The sequence below is a fragment of the Rattus norvegicus genome, chromosome X (genome assembly GCF_036323735.1).
Source record: "Rattus norvegicus strain BN/NHsdMcwi chromosome X, GRCr8, whole genome shotgun sequence".
NCBI lineage: Eukaryota > Metazoa > Chordata > Mammalia > Rodentia > Muridae > Rattus > Rattus norvegicus.
Window position 1 is genome coordinate 143,516,762 of NC_086039.1, and position 19,217 is coordinate 143,535,978.

Genomic DNA, 19,217 nt, shown 5'->3' on the forward strand with positions numbered 1-19,217 from the left:
CACTAACTGGAGGGCCCAAATTTTTTACTTTAGTCAAGCAAAGCAAACTTTCCTACCACTGTACCTCTAGGTCTCAAAATCAATCCAATCAACTGCATTTTAAGATACCTGTTCCTACTCCTCCATTGTTATGGGATTGCAGACTGGTACAACCATTCTGGAAATCAGTCTGGAGGTTCCTCAGAAAATTGGACATTGAACTACCTGAGGACCCAGCTATACCTCTCTTGGGCATATACCCAAAAGATGCCCCAACATATAACAAAGACACATGCTCCACTATGTTCATAGCAGCCTTATTTATAATAGCTAGAAGCTGGAAAGAACCCAGATGCCCTTCAACAGAGGAATGGATACAGAAAATGTGGTACATCTACACAATGGAATATTACTCAGCTATCAAAAACAATGACTTTATGAAATTCATAGGCAACTGGATGGAACTGGAAAATATCATCCTGAGTGAGGTAACTCAACCACAGAAAAACACACATGGTATGCACTCATTGATAAGTGGCTATTAGCCCAAATGCTTGAATTACCCTAGATGCACAGAACACATGAAACTCAAGAAGGATGACCAAAATGCGAATGCTTCACTCCTTCTTTAAAAGGGGAACAAGAAAAAAAAAAAAAATAAAAGGGGAACAAGAATACCCTTGGCAGGGAATAGGGAGGCAAAGTTTAGAACAGAGGCAGAAGGAACACCCATTCAGAGCCTGCCCCACATGTGGCCCATACATACACAGTCATCCAATTAGATAAGATGGATGAAGCAAAGAAGTGCAGGCTGACAGGAACCGGATGTAGATCGCTCCTGAGAGACACAGCCAGAATACAGCAAATACAGAGGCGAATGCCAGCAGCAAACCACTGAACTGAGAATAGGACCCCCATTGAAGGAATCAGAGAAAGAACTGGAAGAGCTTGAAGGGGCTTGAGACCCCATATGTACAACAATGCCAAGCAACCAGAGCTTCCAGGGACTAAGCCACTACCTAAAGACTATACATGGACTGACCCTGGACTCTGACCTCATAGGTAGCAATGAATATCCTAGTAAGAGCACCAGTGGAAGGGGAAGCCCTTGGTCCTGCCAAGACTGAACCCCCAGTGAACGTGATTGTTTCGGGGGAGGGCGGTAATGGGGGGAGGATGGGGAGGGGAACACCCATAAAGAAGGGGAGAGGGAGGGGTTAGGGGGATGTTGGCCAAGAAACCAGGAAGGGGAATAACAACCGAAATGTAAATAAGAAATACTCAAGTTAATAAAGATGGAAAAAAGACATATATATATATATATATATATATATATATATATAGAGAGAGAGAGAGAGAGAGAGAGAGAGATACCTGTTCCTGGGGACCACTTAACATAATTCATTTGACAGAAATAAAAATAATAGAAAGAACCAGGGAAACTTAACAGAAACACATGTAGGTGTGTTTCACTATTTAGGTGCAAACAAACACATCTTCCATGGAAAACCTTCCCCACTTCTAGCTTGAAGTTCTTTTGAAATACATATTTATAAATATTCTTTACCTCTCTGCTCTACTGAGAGTGCCTTTGGCCAGTAGTCATTACGGATTTACCATTGACATTGCTGTAATAGTGATGCTCCACCTATTCGATGGATACCTATGTGCTGTGTTTGTGTGCATGTTAGAGCATGTATACATAATACTAAGCTTAGAACTTAAAAATGTATGTGCATAAAAGAATCATAAACTTTCCAAAAGGTGAAGTAAGGCACCTTTGATAATAAAACTGCTAATGTCAGTTCCATACAACATTGCAAAAATAAATACACAGACATTTTACATGCATCATAAATTATCAAATATCTGAAGCTATTATTCTCATAGCATAAAATCATGTGTAGGGATGGATACAAAACCTTATCAAAATAAGTATAATTTTAAAAGAGCATTCTATGCTAAAACCCTTATTAGAAAACTCATTCACTCAATCCCTAGCACGCGCTGCCGCTCAGCAACAATGCAGTTCTTTACTTTCCTTGTCCTGAGCTGGAGTTTAATTTATTTTTTCTATAAGTAATTTTGGCTTTTCGTTTTTGTGTATGTTACCTGAATAGTTGAACAGGCAAGTTTGTATCTTAAGCCATCACAGCAATAACACTGTTTTTTTGTTTGTTTGTTTGTTTTTCTTAAGGTGACATTTAGCGACTTGTGGTTGACCAGTTTGTTCTTAAATTAGCTAGGGTTATTCCAATGTTTCCCTAAAACAAATTGGAAGATCGTGTTAGAAATTTTATGAGTAATTTAGAATATGAATGGATGAATGAATGAAGAAAATATAAGTAGGAAAGTTTCTGGAAAGTAACTGAAGGAGGAACTTGAAAATTTTAGCTTATGCTGGCAAACAAGTTACTTTCCTGTCCCATAAAACACTTGTCTATAGGCTAGAGTTTTTGCCCCCTGAGATTTCCTATCATTACAGATGTTTAAATGTTTCCACTTTTAAAGTGACAGCTATGCAGGGCTCCTTTTTCAAGTGCTGATGAAATCACCTCTAAAGCCTTGTCTAAAAACACGTAAATCCTTCTGTTCGATATTCTTTTAACTGGTGATTTAAAGCCATGCAGGCGAACAATTCCTAATTGCTCATACACTCTTTAAACAAATAATATGACCAACAACACTCTCTGATAAACTTGATGACATTGAGATTTTAAATGTCTACCTCCTCCACTTCCTTAAATTACCCTAGACCAGTATCACAGAAATCACATCAATGCAATTCAAGAAAATCCACGACTCCATTCTCCCCATCCTCAAAAGCCCCAGTCAGCAGTTTGTGCTGTAGCACCACGCTGCAGCATCCCTGCACTTGAACTTGGGAATAGGCTTTCCAGGACTGCAGGCAGAGCCCTTACCGCATTCCTTCTGAACCTCATCTTGCCTCTCGGGGGATTTGCTTCTGCCATCTCGCCTATACACAATTACACTCTTCTTTTCCGATTGTCAACGCAACATTGATGAAATATGAGCTGCTTCTTGGGTGGGATTTAAAACCGGCAGCCAAAAATCTTTATCAAACAAAGCTACGGCTGCTTCCATTACCACCACGGCGGCAGAGCTGCAAAAAAATCCACTATCCCTGATTAGTCAGCTGACAGATCCTTCCCTGCTGCTCATTGTAATTCAGAGTTAACACAGTCCCCTAACTACTTAACCTGATAGAACCTGGTGGATTAACTAGTGCTGGACTATTCAAGAAGATCAGGCACATCCTAAGAGTGGAGGGAGAGAGAAAAAAAAACCACTCTCCTCCTTAGGAACTGTCTAAATGGGACCGGCTTGCCTCTGCGTAGTTAGATTTTTTTAAGGTGGAATGCTAAGATTCTTTGTGAAGGTAGTACTTTGCTGATACCTTGTCCTCTTGTCCTGCCCTGGCTGAGACTTAAACTTCGATTCTGTATTGTTTTACTATATTCTATCCTGATCTAAGCATTGAGAAAGGTTATAGTTTGTGAAGTTGAATCCTGATAATAATCTAGAAAGGACAGAATATGCATGCAAACTTTTTAAGATGGAGAAGATTCTCCCTCAAATTAACCTTCCCCCCAAAATAGCTAAAAAGAGAGCATTTTAAATGTTCTTACAACAAAAAATGATAAATGTTTAAATGTGATAGTCACATCACTACACAATGTATATGTGTGTGAAAGTACATTTTGCACATACAACTTTTTTTTTCTTTTTTGTGGGTTTTTTTTTTTTTTTTGAGACTAGTTTTCTCTATGAATCCCTGGCTTTCCTGGAACTCTCTGTATGTGAGGCTGGCCACAACCTCAGATTGGCCTGCTTCCTATGGGCTAGGATTAAAGGTATATACCACCTGACATGGCCACAATTATTTTTAATACTTTTATTTTATGCATATATGGGAGCCTGAGCATATCTCTGTATATCACATGCATGCAGTAGCCCACAGAAGTTAGGAGAAAGGTAAAATACACAGGAACTGGAGTTCGAGATGTTTGTGAACAGCCATGTGAGTGCTGGGAACTGAACCTGCTAGGTTATCCTGAAAAGCAGCCAGTGCTCTTAACTGTTGAATCATCTCTTCAGCCTAATACAGACAATTATTATGTGTCGGTCAGCAATAACTTCAAATGTCTTCTCTTATTAATTATGAAGCCTAACTTACCTACATTCTTTTATTTGGGAAAGCTGTGAGCTAACATCTTCAATTGAACTATATAGTGATCTTACTAAAAATAACAGACTACATGAGGTTGTAAGTCAGTGGTAGCAATGTATAGCTCTAGGTTCCATCTCTAGGAGCAGAAAAAAAAGTGGCAAGTGTTAAAGTAATAGACCACAAACAGCCCATGTTACACAATGGTTACTTTTACCAGAAGTTCTTTTTGCATTTTAAAGTTATTCATTTATTTATGTTTGTTTCATTGTGTGAGTACATGTGTCTGTTGGGGGGGGAGGTGCATGCATTTCACAGCACATGTTTTGTAGGTCAGAGGACAACTAGGAGAAGTCGGTTCTCCCCTCCACCATGGTCACCACAAGTTTACAGAATGAGAAATTTACCTCATGAGATCAGATTCATTATCACATTTTTTAAAAAAAATATAGATTTAGATTTTTCTTCTTTCAATATGTTCTAATCACAGTTCAATATTCATCATCATCCTATTGATAGTCATCTTTACTTCAAACATGGCCAGTAGCCAGCGGCTGGCTGAGACACAATTAGTGTGTATGATACCAGCACCCATGCCAGGTGGTTCATAACCACATACTCCGGTTCCAAGGGACCCAACATCTTCTAAATTCCTTGAACATTAACACTTACATGTGCATGTAACCATATATGAACATACATATGTACATATATAATTTTAAATGAAATAAATCTTTTAAAAGAAATAAGATAAAAATATTAAGAAACATCTAACCAACTGTATAAGTCAGGGTTCGCTAGTCACAGAACATATGGAATGTCTTTCTATATTGAGGGAATTTATTGTTATGACTTGCCATCTGTACTCCAGCTAACCCAACAATGGGCAGCTGTGGATGGCAAATCCAAGATTCTAATAATCGCTCAGTCCTATAAGGCTAGTTCTTTGAGCTGGTCTTCTGCAGAAGTAGATTTCAACAGATGTGCTGGCAAGTAAATGCAAGCAGAAAAAGCAAATCTTCCTTCTTCCAATGTCCTTATGTAGGTCTCTAGCAGGTGTGGCCCAAATTAAAGGCACCACACCTGGATCTGGGACTTGTTTTGTACCACAAATCTCCTTGCCTTAGTCTTCTGGGATTAAAGGTGTGTACTACCTAGCCACTGTGCCTCAAAATTTCCATGCCAAGATCCAGGTCAGAAACTTGTGCTTTTCAGCCTTAAGATATGGATCACAGGTGAGCCTTCCAATTGTGGACTGTAGTTCCTTCCAGATATAGTCAAGGTGACAACCAGGAATAGCCATTACATCAACCAAACTTCCAGAGAATTTTTCTTTGGTTTTGTATGACCGTGGTGGTTTGAAGGAGTATGTCCCCCATAAGCTCATGTATTTGGACACTTGGTGAGGACAGTTGGTGGCATTGTTTGGGGAGATTTAGTAAGTATAGCCTTGTCGGGGGAAGTATGTCACAGGAGGCAAGCTTAGAGAGTTTAGAGATTCTCATCATTTCCAAATGCTCTCTCTTCTTGCTTACAGTTCAGGATGTGAGTTCTCACCATCCTTTTCCAACCACCATGCTTGCCTCTGTGTCTCAGGGTTCCCTGTCATAGTGGGCTCTTATCCCTCTGGAACCATAGCCCCAAATAAACTTCCTTCTATAAATTGTTTTGGTCAAAGGGTTTTATCACAGCAGCAGAAAATAATTAATACACTGAGTGTAAGTATGTGTTTGTTCACACACCCAAGCGCATGCGCAGAAGCCAGAAAAAGGGCTAAGTGGACTGCTCTATCACTTTCTGTGAGACATATTCTATCATAAACAAGAGCTAGGCTACCAGCCAGCAAAGCAACTATATAGCCTAGAATCATGAGCTTTCCCCAGTTTGATGCTTTCCCCAAAAAGTTTGATCATAGCAACAGAAAAGAAAATTAAGATGCACTGTTTATATACCTTTCATAAACAATAATAGAAAACCACTACTAAAAGATTCCCCCAAAAAAGACTAATTCATGATGAATATGAAACAGATAGCCTTAATTTGCTATTACATCTGGCTCTATGTGTTAGTATATTTTTATGTTTATCAACAAATAATATAGCAAAAAAAGTACTGACGTAGAACTTCAATAACCTCAGTGTTTGTGTCATGTCTTTGCTCTAGTGGGAGTGGTCTTAATCAGCCATCTCCGTTTTCTAAAGATCCCATAAAATGTATGTCTTCCTCTGAAAGCTGTACAGAGCATTACATAGTCTTTGTTTACTTAGAAACGGAACCATCAGTTACTCATTCATGCCCACTAGGATTTAGATTGGGAGGGAGGTCTTTACTTAAGATCACAAACTATTCTTCCTACTTCCCCTTCACATTACATCAATATCAATACCTGTTGTCTCCATCAATATAAAATAATACATACTTCCAAAGGCCAATATATGTGTGTGTGTATATATGTACATACAACTATGAAGTGCATGGTACTTACTGAGATTTTCTGGAGGGAAATTTTGAGGGAAGACCATGTATCCATTCTTCGATCCAGAATAATAGTAAATCGGGAGTCAGATCCACTTTGTCTATAGAAGATGTAATAATTTTTATTAGTAACAATCCTTCTCTGTTATGTGTCTTTGTTTATGATTATGTATTTTACATATGATCTTTAACTAAAGACAAGTTTAGATTTGGAAGTGCTATCTTAGCCAGGAGTACTGTTATACTTTAATCTCAGCATTCCCTGAGGCTGAGACAGGTTAATCTCTGTGAGTTTGAGGTCAGCCTGGCTACAGAGTGAGTTCCAGGACAGCCAGAGCTATATAGTGAAAGCCTTCTCATAATAAACCAAAAAGAAAAAACCTGCTATGTTTAAAATTATTTTAAGGGCTTGAAAGACGACTCAATGGTTAAGAGCACTGACTGCTCTTCCAGAGGTCCTGGAGTTCAATTCCCAGCAACCACACGGTGGCTCACAACCATCTGTAAGAAGATCTGATGCCCTCTTCTGGTGTGTCTGAAGACAGCTACAGTGTACTTACAGATAATAAATGAATAAATCTTTAAAAAAAAAAAAGAATGCTAGGCATAGTGGCACATACGCCTCTAATCCCAGCACTTGGTAGGTAAAGGCAGGTGGATCTCTGAATTTGAGGCCAGCCTCATCTACAGAGTGAGTTCTAGGACAGCCAGGGCAACAAAGAAAAACTCTGTAAATCTGTATATATGTATGTATGTATATATGTATGTATGTATATTTATATATACATATATTGTTATATATATTTATATATTGTTATATATATATGTACACACACATACACACACACGAACCATACTCTTCCTATTTATTATTTTTTTTATTTTATTAACTTGAGTATTTCTTATATACATTTCGACTGTTATTCGCTTTCCCGGTTTCCGGACAAACATCCCCCTAATCCCTCCCCCTCCCCTTCTTCATGGGTGTTCCCCTCCCCATCCTCCCCCCATTGCCGCCCTCCCCCCAACAATCTAGTTCACTGGTGGTTCAGTCATAGCAGGACCAAAGGCTTCCCCTTCCACTGGTGCTCTTACTAGGCTATTCATTGCTACCTATGAGGTCAGAGTCCAGGGTCAGTCCATGTATAGTCTTTAGGTAGTGGCTTAGTCCCTGGAAGCTCTGGTTGCTTGGCATTGTTGTACATATGGGGTCTCGAGCCCCTTCAAGCTCTTCCAGTTCTTTCTCTGATTCCTTCAACGGGGGTCCTATTCTCAGTTCAGTGGTTTGCTGCTGGCATTCGCCTCTGTATTTGCTGTATTCTGGCTGTGTCTCTCAGGAGCGATCTACATCCGGCTCCTGTCGGCCTGCACTTCTTTGCTTCATGCATCTTGTCTAATTCGGTGGCTGTATATGTATGGGCCACATGTGGGGCAGGCTCTGAATGGGTGTTCCTTCAGGCTCTGTTTTAATCTTTGCCTCTCTATTCCCTGCCAATGGGTATTCTTGTTCCCCTTTTAAAGAAGGAGTGAAGCATTCACATTTTGATCATCTGTCTTGAGTTTCTTTTGTTCTAGGCATCTAGGGTAATTCAAGCATTTGAGCTAATAGCCACTTATCAATGAGTGCATACCATGTGTGTTTTTCTGTGGTTGCGTTACCTCACTCAGGATGATATTTTCCAGTTCCAACCATTTGCCTATGAATTTCATAAAGTCATTGTTTTTTTTTTTATTAACTTGAGTATTCCTTATATACATTTCGAGTGTTATTCCCTTTCCCGGTTTCCGGGCAAACATCCCCCTCCTCCCTCCCTTCCTTATGGGTGTTCCCCTCCCCACCCTCTCCCCATTGCCGCCCTCCCCCCAACAGTCTAGTTCACTGGGGGTTCAGTCTTAGCAGTACCCATGACTTCCCCTTCCACTGGTGCTCTTACTAGGATATTCATTGCTACCTATAAGGTCAGAGTCCAGGGTCAGTCCATGTATAGTCTTTAGGTAGTGGCTTAGTCCCTGGAAGCTCTGGTTGCTTGGTATTATTGTACATATGGGGTCTCGAGCCCCTTCAAGCTCTTCCAGTTCTTTCTCTGATTCCTTCAATGGGGGTCCTATTCTCAGTTCAGTGGTTTGCTGCTGGCATTTGCCTCTGTATTTGCTGTATTCTGGCTGTGTCTCTCAGGAGCGATCTACATCCGGCTCCTGTCGGTCTGCACTTCTTTGCTTCATCCATCTTGTCTAATTGGATGGCTGTATATGTATGGGCCACATGTGGGGCAGGCTATGAATGGGTGTTCCTTCAGTCTCTGTTTTAATCTTTGCCTCTCTATTCCCTGCTAAGGGTATTCTTGTTCCCCTTTTAAAGAAGGAGTGAAGCATTCACATTTTGATCATCCGTCTTGAGTTTCATTTGTTCTAGGTATCTAGGGTAATTCAAGCATTTGGGCTAATAGCCACTTATCAATGAGTGCATACCATGTGTGTCTTTCTGTGATTGGGTTAGCTCACTCAGGATGATATTTTCCAGTTCCAACCATTTGCCTATGAATTTCATAAAGTCGTTGTTTTTGATAGCTGAGTAATATTCCATTGTGTAGATGTACCACATTTTCTGTATCCATTCCTCTGTTGAAGGGCATCTGGGTTCTTTCCAGCTTCTAGCTATTATAAATAAGGCTGTGATGAACATAGTGGAGTACGTGTCTTTTTTATATGTTGGGGTATCTTTTGGGTATATGCCCAAGAGAGGTATAGCTGGATCCTCAGGCAGTTCAATGTCCAATTTTCTGAGGAACCTCCAGACTGATTTCCAGAATGGTTGTACCAGTCTGCAATCCCACCAACAATGGAGGAGTGTTCCTCTTTCTCCACATCCTCCCCAGCATCTGCTGTCACCTGAGTTTTTGATCTTAGCCATTCTCACTGGTGTGAGGTAAAAATCTCAGGGTTGTTTTGATTTGCATTTCCCTTATGACTAAAGATGTTGAACATTTCTTTATGTGTTTCTCCGCCATTCGGCATTCCTCAGCTGTGAATTCTTTGTTTAGCTCTGAACCCCATTTTTTAATAGGGTTATTTGTCTCCCTGTGGTCTAACTTCTTGAGTTCTTTGTATATTTTGGATATAAGGCCTCTATCTGTTGTAGGATTGGTAAAGATCTTTTCCCAATCTGTTGGTTGCCGTTTTATCCTAACCACAGTGTCCTTGCCTTACAGAAGCTTTGCAGTTTTATGAGATCCCATTTGTCGATTCTTGATCTTAGAGCATAAGCCATTGGTGTTTTGTTCAGGAAATTTTTTCCAGTGCCCATGTGTTCCAGATGCTTCCCTAGTTTTTCTTCTATTAGTTTGAGTGTATCTGGTTTGATGGGGAGGTCCTTGATCCACTTGGACTTAAGCTTTGTACAGGGTGATAAGTATGGATAGATCTGCATTCTTCTACATGTTGACCTCCAGTTGAACCAGCACCATTTGCTGAAAATGCTATCTTTTTTCCATTGGATGGTTTTGGCTCCTTTGTCAAAAATCAAGTGACCATAGGTGTGTGGGTTCATTTCTGGGTCTTCAATTCTGTTCCATTGGTCTATCTGTCTGTCTCTGTACCAATACCATGCAGTTTTTATCACTATTGCTCTGTAATACTGCTTGAGTTCAGGGATAGTGATTCCCCCTGAAGTCCTTTTATTGTTGAGGATAGTTTTAGCTATCCTGGGTTTTTTGTTATTCCAGATGAATTTGCAAATTGTTCTATCTAACTCTTTGAAGAATTGGATTGGTATTTTGATGGAGATTGCATTGAATCTGTAGATCGCTTTTGGTAAAATGGCCATTTTTACTATATTAATCCTGCCAATCCATGAGCATGGGAGATCTTTCCATCTTCTGAGGTCTTCTTCAATTTCTTTCTTCAGAGTCTTGAAGTTCTTATTGTACAGATCTTTTACTTGCTTGGTTAAAGTCACACCGAGGTACTTTATATTATTTGGGTCTATTATGAAGGGTGTCGTTTCCCTAATTTCTTTCTCGGCTTGTTTCTCTTTTGTGTAGAGGAAGGCTACTGATTTATTTGAGTTAATTTTATACCCAGCCACTTTGCTGAAGTTGTTTATCAGCTTTAGTAGTTCTCTGGTGGAACTTTTGGGATCACTTAAATATACTATCATATCATCTGCAAATAGTGATATTTTGACCTCTTCTTTTCCGATCTGTATCCCCTTGACCTCCTTTTGTTGTCTGATTGCTCTGGCTAGAACTTCAAGAACTATATTGAATAAGTAGGGAGAGAGTGGGCAGCCTTGTCTAGTCCCTGTTTTTAGTGGGATTGCTTCAAGTTTCTCTCCATTTAGTTTAATGTTAGCAACTGGTTTGCTGTATATGGCTTTTACTATGTTCAGGTATTGGCCTTGAATTTCTATTCTTTCCAGGACTTTTATCATGAAGGGGTGTTGAATTTTGTCAAATGCTTTCTCAGCATCTAATGAAATGATCATGTGGTTTTGTTCTTTCAGTTTGTTTATATAATGGATCACGTTGATGGTTTTCCGTATATTAAACCATCCCTGCATGCCTGGGATGAAGCCTATTTATTATTTAAACTTTGTTTTTCAGTACTAACGTCTTTTAAGTGAGGTGGCTAGACAGATGGTTCAGTGGTTAAGGGTACTTACTCCTCTTGCAGAATTCCTGAGTTTGGTTCCCAGAACCTTCATCAAGTTGCTCACAACAACCTGTAATTCCTGTTCCAAGGGATTCATTGCCCTTTTGTGGCTTCCACACGTACACATACAAACAGCATTCACTTACACAAAAACACGCAGATACAAATAAACAAAATAAAAGTACACAAAATGATATAACTGGATAAAGATGGGTTAGGATAACAGATTTGAAATCTTGACATCATGGTGATGAGAAAACTCAACAATTAGTGTCTTTCATAACATCAAGCTTAATCTCATAGAGCAATTATCAATGATTTTTTTCATTCACTTGAAAAATATATAGTTAAATATATTGTTTTACAATGCAGGCTGCTCTTTACATTTGAGAGAAGGCAATTTCATGGATAACATAACTTAGATTTTCCCTAAAAATACTTTAAGTTTGTATAGGTATACTATAAATTTTCTCTTCTAGAACTTGATTTTTGTTCATAAGACTCTTCAAATAAATTATGTTCTCTATTTTGGGGGTTAATAAATGGAAACTTCTTTCTTTAAAAATTTATCTTGACTGGACTTGGTGATATACAGCCCTTTAATCCCAGTACTCTGAAAGCAGAAATAGGCAAATATCTTTATGAAGCCAGTCTTGTCTGCATAGGAAAGTCTAGGCTATCTAGCTAGGGCCACAAAGTATGACCCTGTCTTAAATAAACAAATAGATAGATAGATAGATAGATAGATAGATAGATAGATAGATAGATTAGATTCAACATAAATATGATATCTAAAGTGTGTGTGTGTGTGTGTGTAAGAGGGCATTGGATGTCTTCCTATGTCATTTCTACCTATTCTTTTGAGATGAGGTCTTTTCCCTAAACTTGAACCTCTAATTTTCTTGGCTAAGCTGAAAATTGAAAAGCCAAAGATTCTCCTGGCTCCCACTCCTCATCGCTGTGGTTACAGGTGCATGAGAGATCCCTGGCTTACTGTATGGATGCTGGAATCTTATAAATGATCTGACTGGTCATGCTTGCATTCTTAGTGCTGAGAACTCCTCTCAGCTCCTCCAAAGGAGGCTTCTAAGTGTTCCATTTTAGCACACAGTGATGCCAACTGATTTTAGTATCAGATTATCCTTCCTGGTAGCTCCCAACACTGCTGCTGATATAGTCTTTATATGTAATCCTTGGACAAAAGGAAAAATGGGTTTCTTCACTCTTGACTTAGTAAAGGTATCCTTTTATATATGAGTGTTATACTTTGTGAGGACCAGCGCTTCTAAAGTGCTATGTATGTTTATACAGATATTCAGTATATTCATATATATTCTCCTTAATATATTTTACAGTATATTTTTAAATATATTCATAAATAAGTAGTTGGCAGCCTCCTCTTACAGTTATTTACTTTAGGTGAACTTATTATTCATGATAACAATAACTATATAAACAGGCAAGCTAGTTCCCTGTTTAACCTTCAAGTGTATTTTTGATATAAAACAAAATTTTAGAATGTAATAGAATACCACATACCTTGCAATAGATGTCAAGTAATTGAGCACTTTTGCAATGACTTCCTCTGGTATGCATCTGAAGTTACAGTTTTCTGGAAACGTAATGATCCAAGCATTGTCCCTTCCCCGGCCACCTAAAATAAAACAAGTCAACCAAATTAGCAATTTGTGTGATAAAACATAATAAGTATTTTCATATTTAAAGAGGGTGACTAGAGTCTGTTTTGGGTAACCAAGAGTTTTATGAGAATCACAATTTCTATATAAATCAAAACAACAAGTAAAATCTAGCACAATGGTTCCAGAGAGAGAGAGAGAGAGAGAGAGAGAGAGAGAGAGAGAGAGAAAGAGAGAGAGAGAGATTAAATGAGTAAGAAGAAACATTTTTTCATCTTTATTAAACTGGGTATTTCTTATTTACATTTCGAGTGTTATTCCCTTTCCTGGTTTCCGGGCCAACATCCCCCTAGCCCCTCCCCCTCCCCTTCTTTATATGTGTTCCCCTCCCCATCCTCTCCCCATTACCGCCCTTCCCCCAACAATCACGTTCACTGGGGGTTCAGTCTTAGCAGGACCCAGGGCTTCCCCTTCCACTGGTGCTAAGAAGAAACTTTTATGTAATACGCATAATAAATATGGCTGAAGAAACAGATGACCTGCCAAGCTGGACAATCAAAGAAGATTTGGAAGTACTGTGTGCTAGGGCTATAATCCAAAATTCCAACTGAGAAGCTGACAGTGGAAAACTTCATAAAACTGAGCACAAGGAGTCAAGATTAGCAGGAAAGGAAATACAGTAGTATAAATGATCTAAATGTTAGAATTAAAATTCAAAACTCAGGGCTGGAGCAATGGCTTAGCTAGCAAAGTACTTTCCATACACGTGTGAAGTATGGTGCTAGGGCATCCAGAACCCAAATAAATATAGCAGCATGTGCTAGAGCTGGGAAAGTGGAGAGACACAGAAATCTACCCTGTTATCCTGCAAACTAGACTTTAGAACAAGGAATTTTACTAGACACAAAAAAGTTCAGGAGAGCTGGGTATAGTGTTGCATGCCTTTAATCCCAGTACTCGGGAGGCAGAAGCTGGCAGATCTCTATGAGTTTGAGGCCAGCCTGTTCTTCATAGAGAGTTCCAGGAAAGGCAGAGGAACACAATGAGACCCTGTCTCAAAAACAACCAAAACAAAAGAGAGGTGGGGGTGGGGAGAAAAAAATTCAGGGGCTGGAGAAATGACTCAGCAGTTAAAAGCACTTAGTGTTCTTTCAGAGGACCCAGAATCAAATCCCAGCACTCACATGGTGGCTCACAGTCATTTATACCTCCAGTTACAGGGGATTTGACATCCTTTTCCTCCCTCCATAAGTACCAAGTATGCACATGGTGAATACACACACACACACACACACACACACACACACACACACACAAAACATTCGTCTAAAATATATTTTAGCAAAGTCCATTTGAGGGACTGGGGAGATGGTTTCACAGTTGGCAGTGCTCTGGCAGAGGGACTGACCAAGTTCAGGTCTCATCACATGTCAGTCATGTGGCTCACAAGCACCTGGAACTTCAGTTCCAAGGGTTCCTACACCCTCTTCTGGCCTCTGCAGGTACCTACATTAATGCGCACCAACAAACAATTTCTTAAAAGTAAAATAAGTACTTTTCAAGTTCATTAGATAATGGTCAAGTTGCCAACCTAGCAAGGGGCCATAACCCTAATGCTTATGTGCCTAATACTAGAGTTACAAGCATATGAGATAAAAGTGACGGTAGAGAGATCTTGCCACACCCAGCCCTTGTGTGTGTGTGTGTGTGTGTGTGAGAGAGAGAGAGAGAGAGAGAGAGAGAGAGAAAGAGAGAGAGAGAGAGAATATGTGTCTGTGCTTCTGTCTGTCTTCTGTCTCTCCATCTTTCTCTGCCTCTCTCTTTCTTTCTCTGTCTTTCTGCCTTTCTGTGTCTTTGTCTTTCTGTCTTTTTGTCTCTGTCTCTCTGTCTCTTTGTCTCTTCTTCGGTCTCTGTCTCTGTGTCTCTGTCTGTCTCTGTCTGTGTATCTGTCTGTCCGTCTGTCTGAGTGGCCCAGGGCACTTTGGGATTACACATGATCTGTCTTCCCCTGCTTTATGCCTTGGAGATCTTACTTGCATCCCTCTTTGCTTTTCTTTCTTTTTCTTTCCTTTTCTTTCATTTTTCTTTCCTTCCTTTTTTCAGTACTGGATTAGGGCTGAACCCAGTCTCAGCTCCAACTTCACCCTACTCTTATGCTTTACGCCAGGGCACCATTATCAATACAAAAGATTAGGAGAAATATGGATCAGCATTAAAAGAGTACTGTCAGCTCTTGTAGAAGACCCTGGGCTGAGTCTCAGTACCTGTGTAGTAGTTCAAAACCATCTGCAGGTCCAGTTCCGGGGGCTCTGATGCCTTCCTGAACAGGCACCTCATGCATATGGCATACCGACATATATGTAGACCAAAACACACATACACATAAAAATAGTAAGTACAAAAGGAGAAAGGGATGGGTGTGGTAGAATAAAACTTTAATCTCAGGCACTTGGGAGGCAGAGGCAGATGGTTCTCTATGAGAGTAAGGCCAACCTTGTTTACAGATCAATTTACAGACCTCCCACGGTGGCATAATTAAACTGCTTATGAATAAACGAGCATACAAATAAATCTAGCCCACACCCTTCTAAGACAAATGTTTCCCCCCACTGTAGGTGTCCAAAGACAAATGCACAAGAGTATTATGGTTGCTCTTAATTCCATATTAAAACTGATAAAAATGTCCTTAATTATCCTTAGTGTTTTCTTGCTTAGTAACAAGATCCACAATATAAAAATGATTATTAAAACATTTTATGACCTAATGTATGTGTGTTTATATATGTTATACATGGATATGGATAGCAAGCTATTTATGTCTCAAATGAACTCTGCTTATGAGTTTATACCTTTATCTGCCCTTAAGGACATGATAAAGTTTGCTTACCAGACAGGAAGGCAATGTCTTGCATTAGGAAATGATTGATATCCTTTAACTGGAGGAGCAGCCCAGTTTCTATGATAAACAGAGAAGAAACAACATCAATGTCAAAAGTATAGCTAGAACCATACAGAAATCCTCACTCTGCCCGAAAGAATTCTGGGGCCCTTAACAGATCTGTATGTGGAGACAGACGCCTCAAGCATAGTCTTCTCTTTCAGCCCTCACCTAGAGGGAGAATTGCCCTGTTTTTATGCCATCACTGGGTATATAGAACGAATGACCTACTTTTCAAAACATATGTCTAGAACAAAATCTACTCTCACTCATCAGAAAACAAAGAACAAGTACAAATAGCCCCAGTTTCTTTGAAGAGTAGTCATACACACACTGCAGCATACTGTCTTCCACTTCTCACAATGACTTTCATTTCGCAGAACTTTATCAGCATATTACAAAGCACATTTAGGATTTTTATAAAAAAAAATCTCTTGGGCTCTTAAAACACCCCATGGTAAATATTATTATCTCTAAGTTGGGAAGATTTGTAGTACAATGGCTCATCACGTGTTTCTAATTTAGGAAGACCTGGATTCAAATCCAGTTTACTGCACTTAGTAGCTGTAGAGACGTGGACATGCCAGTCACATAGAATCATTGAGGCTGAGTTTCCTCATCTGTAACCTGGACATCATAAGACCTACCTTATGCTATTGTAATGTGAAATCGCTCACATAACAGCAAATAGCTAATGAACAGTGGTATTTTAAGTCACTGTCCCTGTATTATTTCATGTTTTAGTTGCCCTAGATCTTAAATGATAGCTTGCAATGTTGAAATCTACCAAACGCGACAGGGATCAAAACTAAAAGTCCATTATCTGCCTCCACTCCATGAACAAGGATAACTTTTTAAGAGAAAGTAGGTCATTGAACTAGGGTATTTTGGACTGCTGTTTTAATGCCTGTGGTTTTACATCTCTTGTTAAAGCCATAGTTTGCACTTGCTCTCTAATACAAAGTATCTTCAAAGTCCTCCTATTTGATGGTGTCAGGCTGATGACACACCCTTCCTAAGGCCTCTCAAATTGTCTCCTATACATGTGATCATCAGGAACAAGCCTGTTCAAAGATATTAAGACAAAGCTGTAGAATATCATATCTTACAGAATGACCTACTCACTTAGAAACAGTAGTTAACTGGTTTATTTATTTTCATAAATACAAGTAATTAAAAACATGGCTGGAACCTCACAAAATGGCCTTGACAACCTGAGTTTGGTCCCTGTGCCCCTGTAAGTTGAAAGTTCTCTTCTGACATATGAACCACACACAAAATAAACAAAGAAACATGTGATCAGAACATAAAAATTAAGTCTTAAAATTGTCTTGTAATCACACACGCACACACGCACATATTTATGTAAGTTTAGATTCCTGGTATATCCCAATCCAAGGCACACACATTAGCATATGAAATAATTTCTTCAACATCATGGTGCCCAACTGTAAAATGTCTATAAAGTCAAAACTGTGTCACACGCTGACATTTTTAGATGCAGAGATACGGTTGAAGGATCACAGAACAAAAAGACTAGATTTTTCTCTGTTCTCATATACTTCCAAAGGTAGTAATGGTCTAAGGTTTAAACAAAAGTGTACTAGAAGCAGCCTTGACAACACATGCTCATAATCCCAGCACTTGGGAGGTAGAGGCAGGTAGGTCTCTTGAGTTCAAAGCCAGCCTGGCCAGTGGTTAGGGACACTCTGTCTTAAAACAAACAGCATTAGAACATAGAGAGTTCCCTATGTTAAAAAAAAAAACTATTTCTCTCCTTATTTGAACAGCAAGAATATTTATTAAAATAAATTGATGAATTCTATGTCAGATGGCAAACTAGAAATAATACATTGCAGGCTGAATCTTGCAGAACTATAAAAATTATTATTCCACACTTCAGACATCCATATACCTTGTGCAGAAAGCAAAGGGCTATGGACTGGCAATAGGAAGAACAAGGTTTCATTTTCTCTCTGCCACTGAGTTGCTCTGTAATCACTTCAGGCACCCTTCCCCTCATTAATACAGCAGATACTTTCTAAAGTACCTACATTCCAGGAAAGCCAACAACATGGAAAATCACATTCATAAGGAAAATATACTTTTGATTTTTGAGACATAAAATGCCTCCCACAACCATCTCATTAAAATAGCATTGCCACACTAATGACAAAGGATGAAATGAGGGTTAAAAGAGATGCTACCACTTTCAGAAATAGTCTAGATTAACAATTGACAAGAGAGAGGAAACTAACAAAGAAAGGCAACAGAAGACAGAGGGCTGACACTGAGCATCCACAGAGAACAAGGTGAGACTGTTGCTGAAAACAAGGAAGCAGAGAACACTAGCTTCTTCGATTCAGAGAAAGCAATCAGGGTGAGCTGTAGCTAGTTTTGTCTCTGAGACTCTTGCATTTCCATACAGATTTCCTTCTGTGATACAAAAATGAAAATGAGGATGATTCATATTTCTCTTGCAGACTCTTTAAACTCAATAATTTCAAAGTATAAGAAGTAGAAAGGTTGGAGACGCAGTTCAATTGGTAGCATGCTCGAAGCCCAGGGATCCATCCCAGCAACATATAAAGCACAAAACTTGCCATATATTTTTTATCTCACCCAGGACTCACTCAGGTGGAAGACCCAGGAGGATAGAGAAAATTTGAGGTCATACTTGAGTACATCAAGTTTAAGACCACCCTTGGTAGCATGAGACCTTGGTTCAAAAAGAAAAATAAATTTGAATCTTGATCACAATGGTAGACCAAAGTCATATTACAGTATCGTCCTTGCTGAGCAAAGATAGCTTTGACAGGAAGCTGGCCACGCTGTGCCAAATAAAAGACACACCTCCCCCTTACTTGAACTATACGGTAAAGCCCAAAAGGGCTGGCTGGGAGCTGGAGCTCAGTGGTTAAGAGAATGTAGTGCTCTGGCAAATGACTTTAAGTTTGGTTCCCAGCTCCCAACTGCCTGTAACTGCAGCTCCAAGGGATCCCAAGCCTCTGAGACCTTATGGGCGTTACTCTGGCATGTACTCACAAGCACAGAGATACACATAATGAAAACAGCAAATCTCCTCTGCTGGAAAGACTTGTACACACAATCAGGCACAAACAGAAAACAAAAGATGGGAAAATGACATAAGCAGCAGGCTCTCAGTCTTATTTAAACAAGCATGAATGTTTTCCCTTCATATATGTACACCATGTGTACACAGTACCTGCAGAATCCAGAGAGAGCATCTGATCCCCTATAACTGTACCTATCCATGGCTATGAACCACCATCTGGATACTAGGAACTGCAGCCAGTCTTTTACATGAGCAGCAAGAGTTCTTAATCAC

At 39.5% G+C, this 19,217-nt stretch overlaps 1 protein-coding gene across 10 annotated transcripts in view; it reads right to left on the reverse strand.

Moving 5' to 3' along the window:
* Positions 1-19,217, reverse strand: part of Mcf2 (MCF.2 cell line derived transforming sequence) — a 106,330-nt gene that overhangs the window by 72,252 nt on the left and 14,861 nt on the right. For 4 of the 10 annotated variants that reach the window (XM_063280095.1, XM_063280096.1, XM_063280097.1 and 1 more), the window contains exons 2-4: positions 15,818-15,886; positions 12,833-12,947; positions 6,654-6,744 (exon numbers count right to left, since the gene is read on the reverse strand). In XM_063280095.1, the coding sequence (XP_063136165.1) occupies positions 6,654-6,744; positions 12,833-12,947; positions 15,818-15,886 (275 nt within the window). Of the gene's footprint in view, positions 1-2,900; positions 4,677-6,653; positions 6,745-12,832; positions 12,948-15,817; positions 15,887-19,217 lie in introns of those variants that run through there. The other 6 variants (XM_063280101.1, XM_063280098.1, XM_063280100.1 and 3 more) reach the window with 5 other exon arrangements.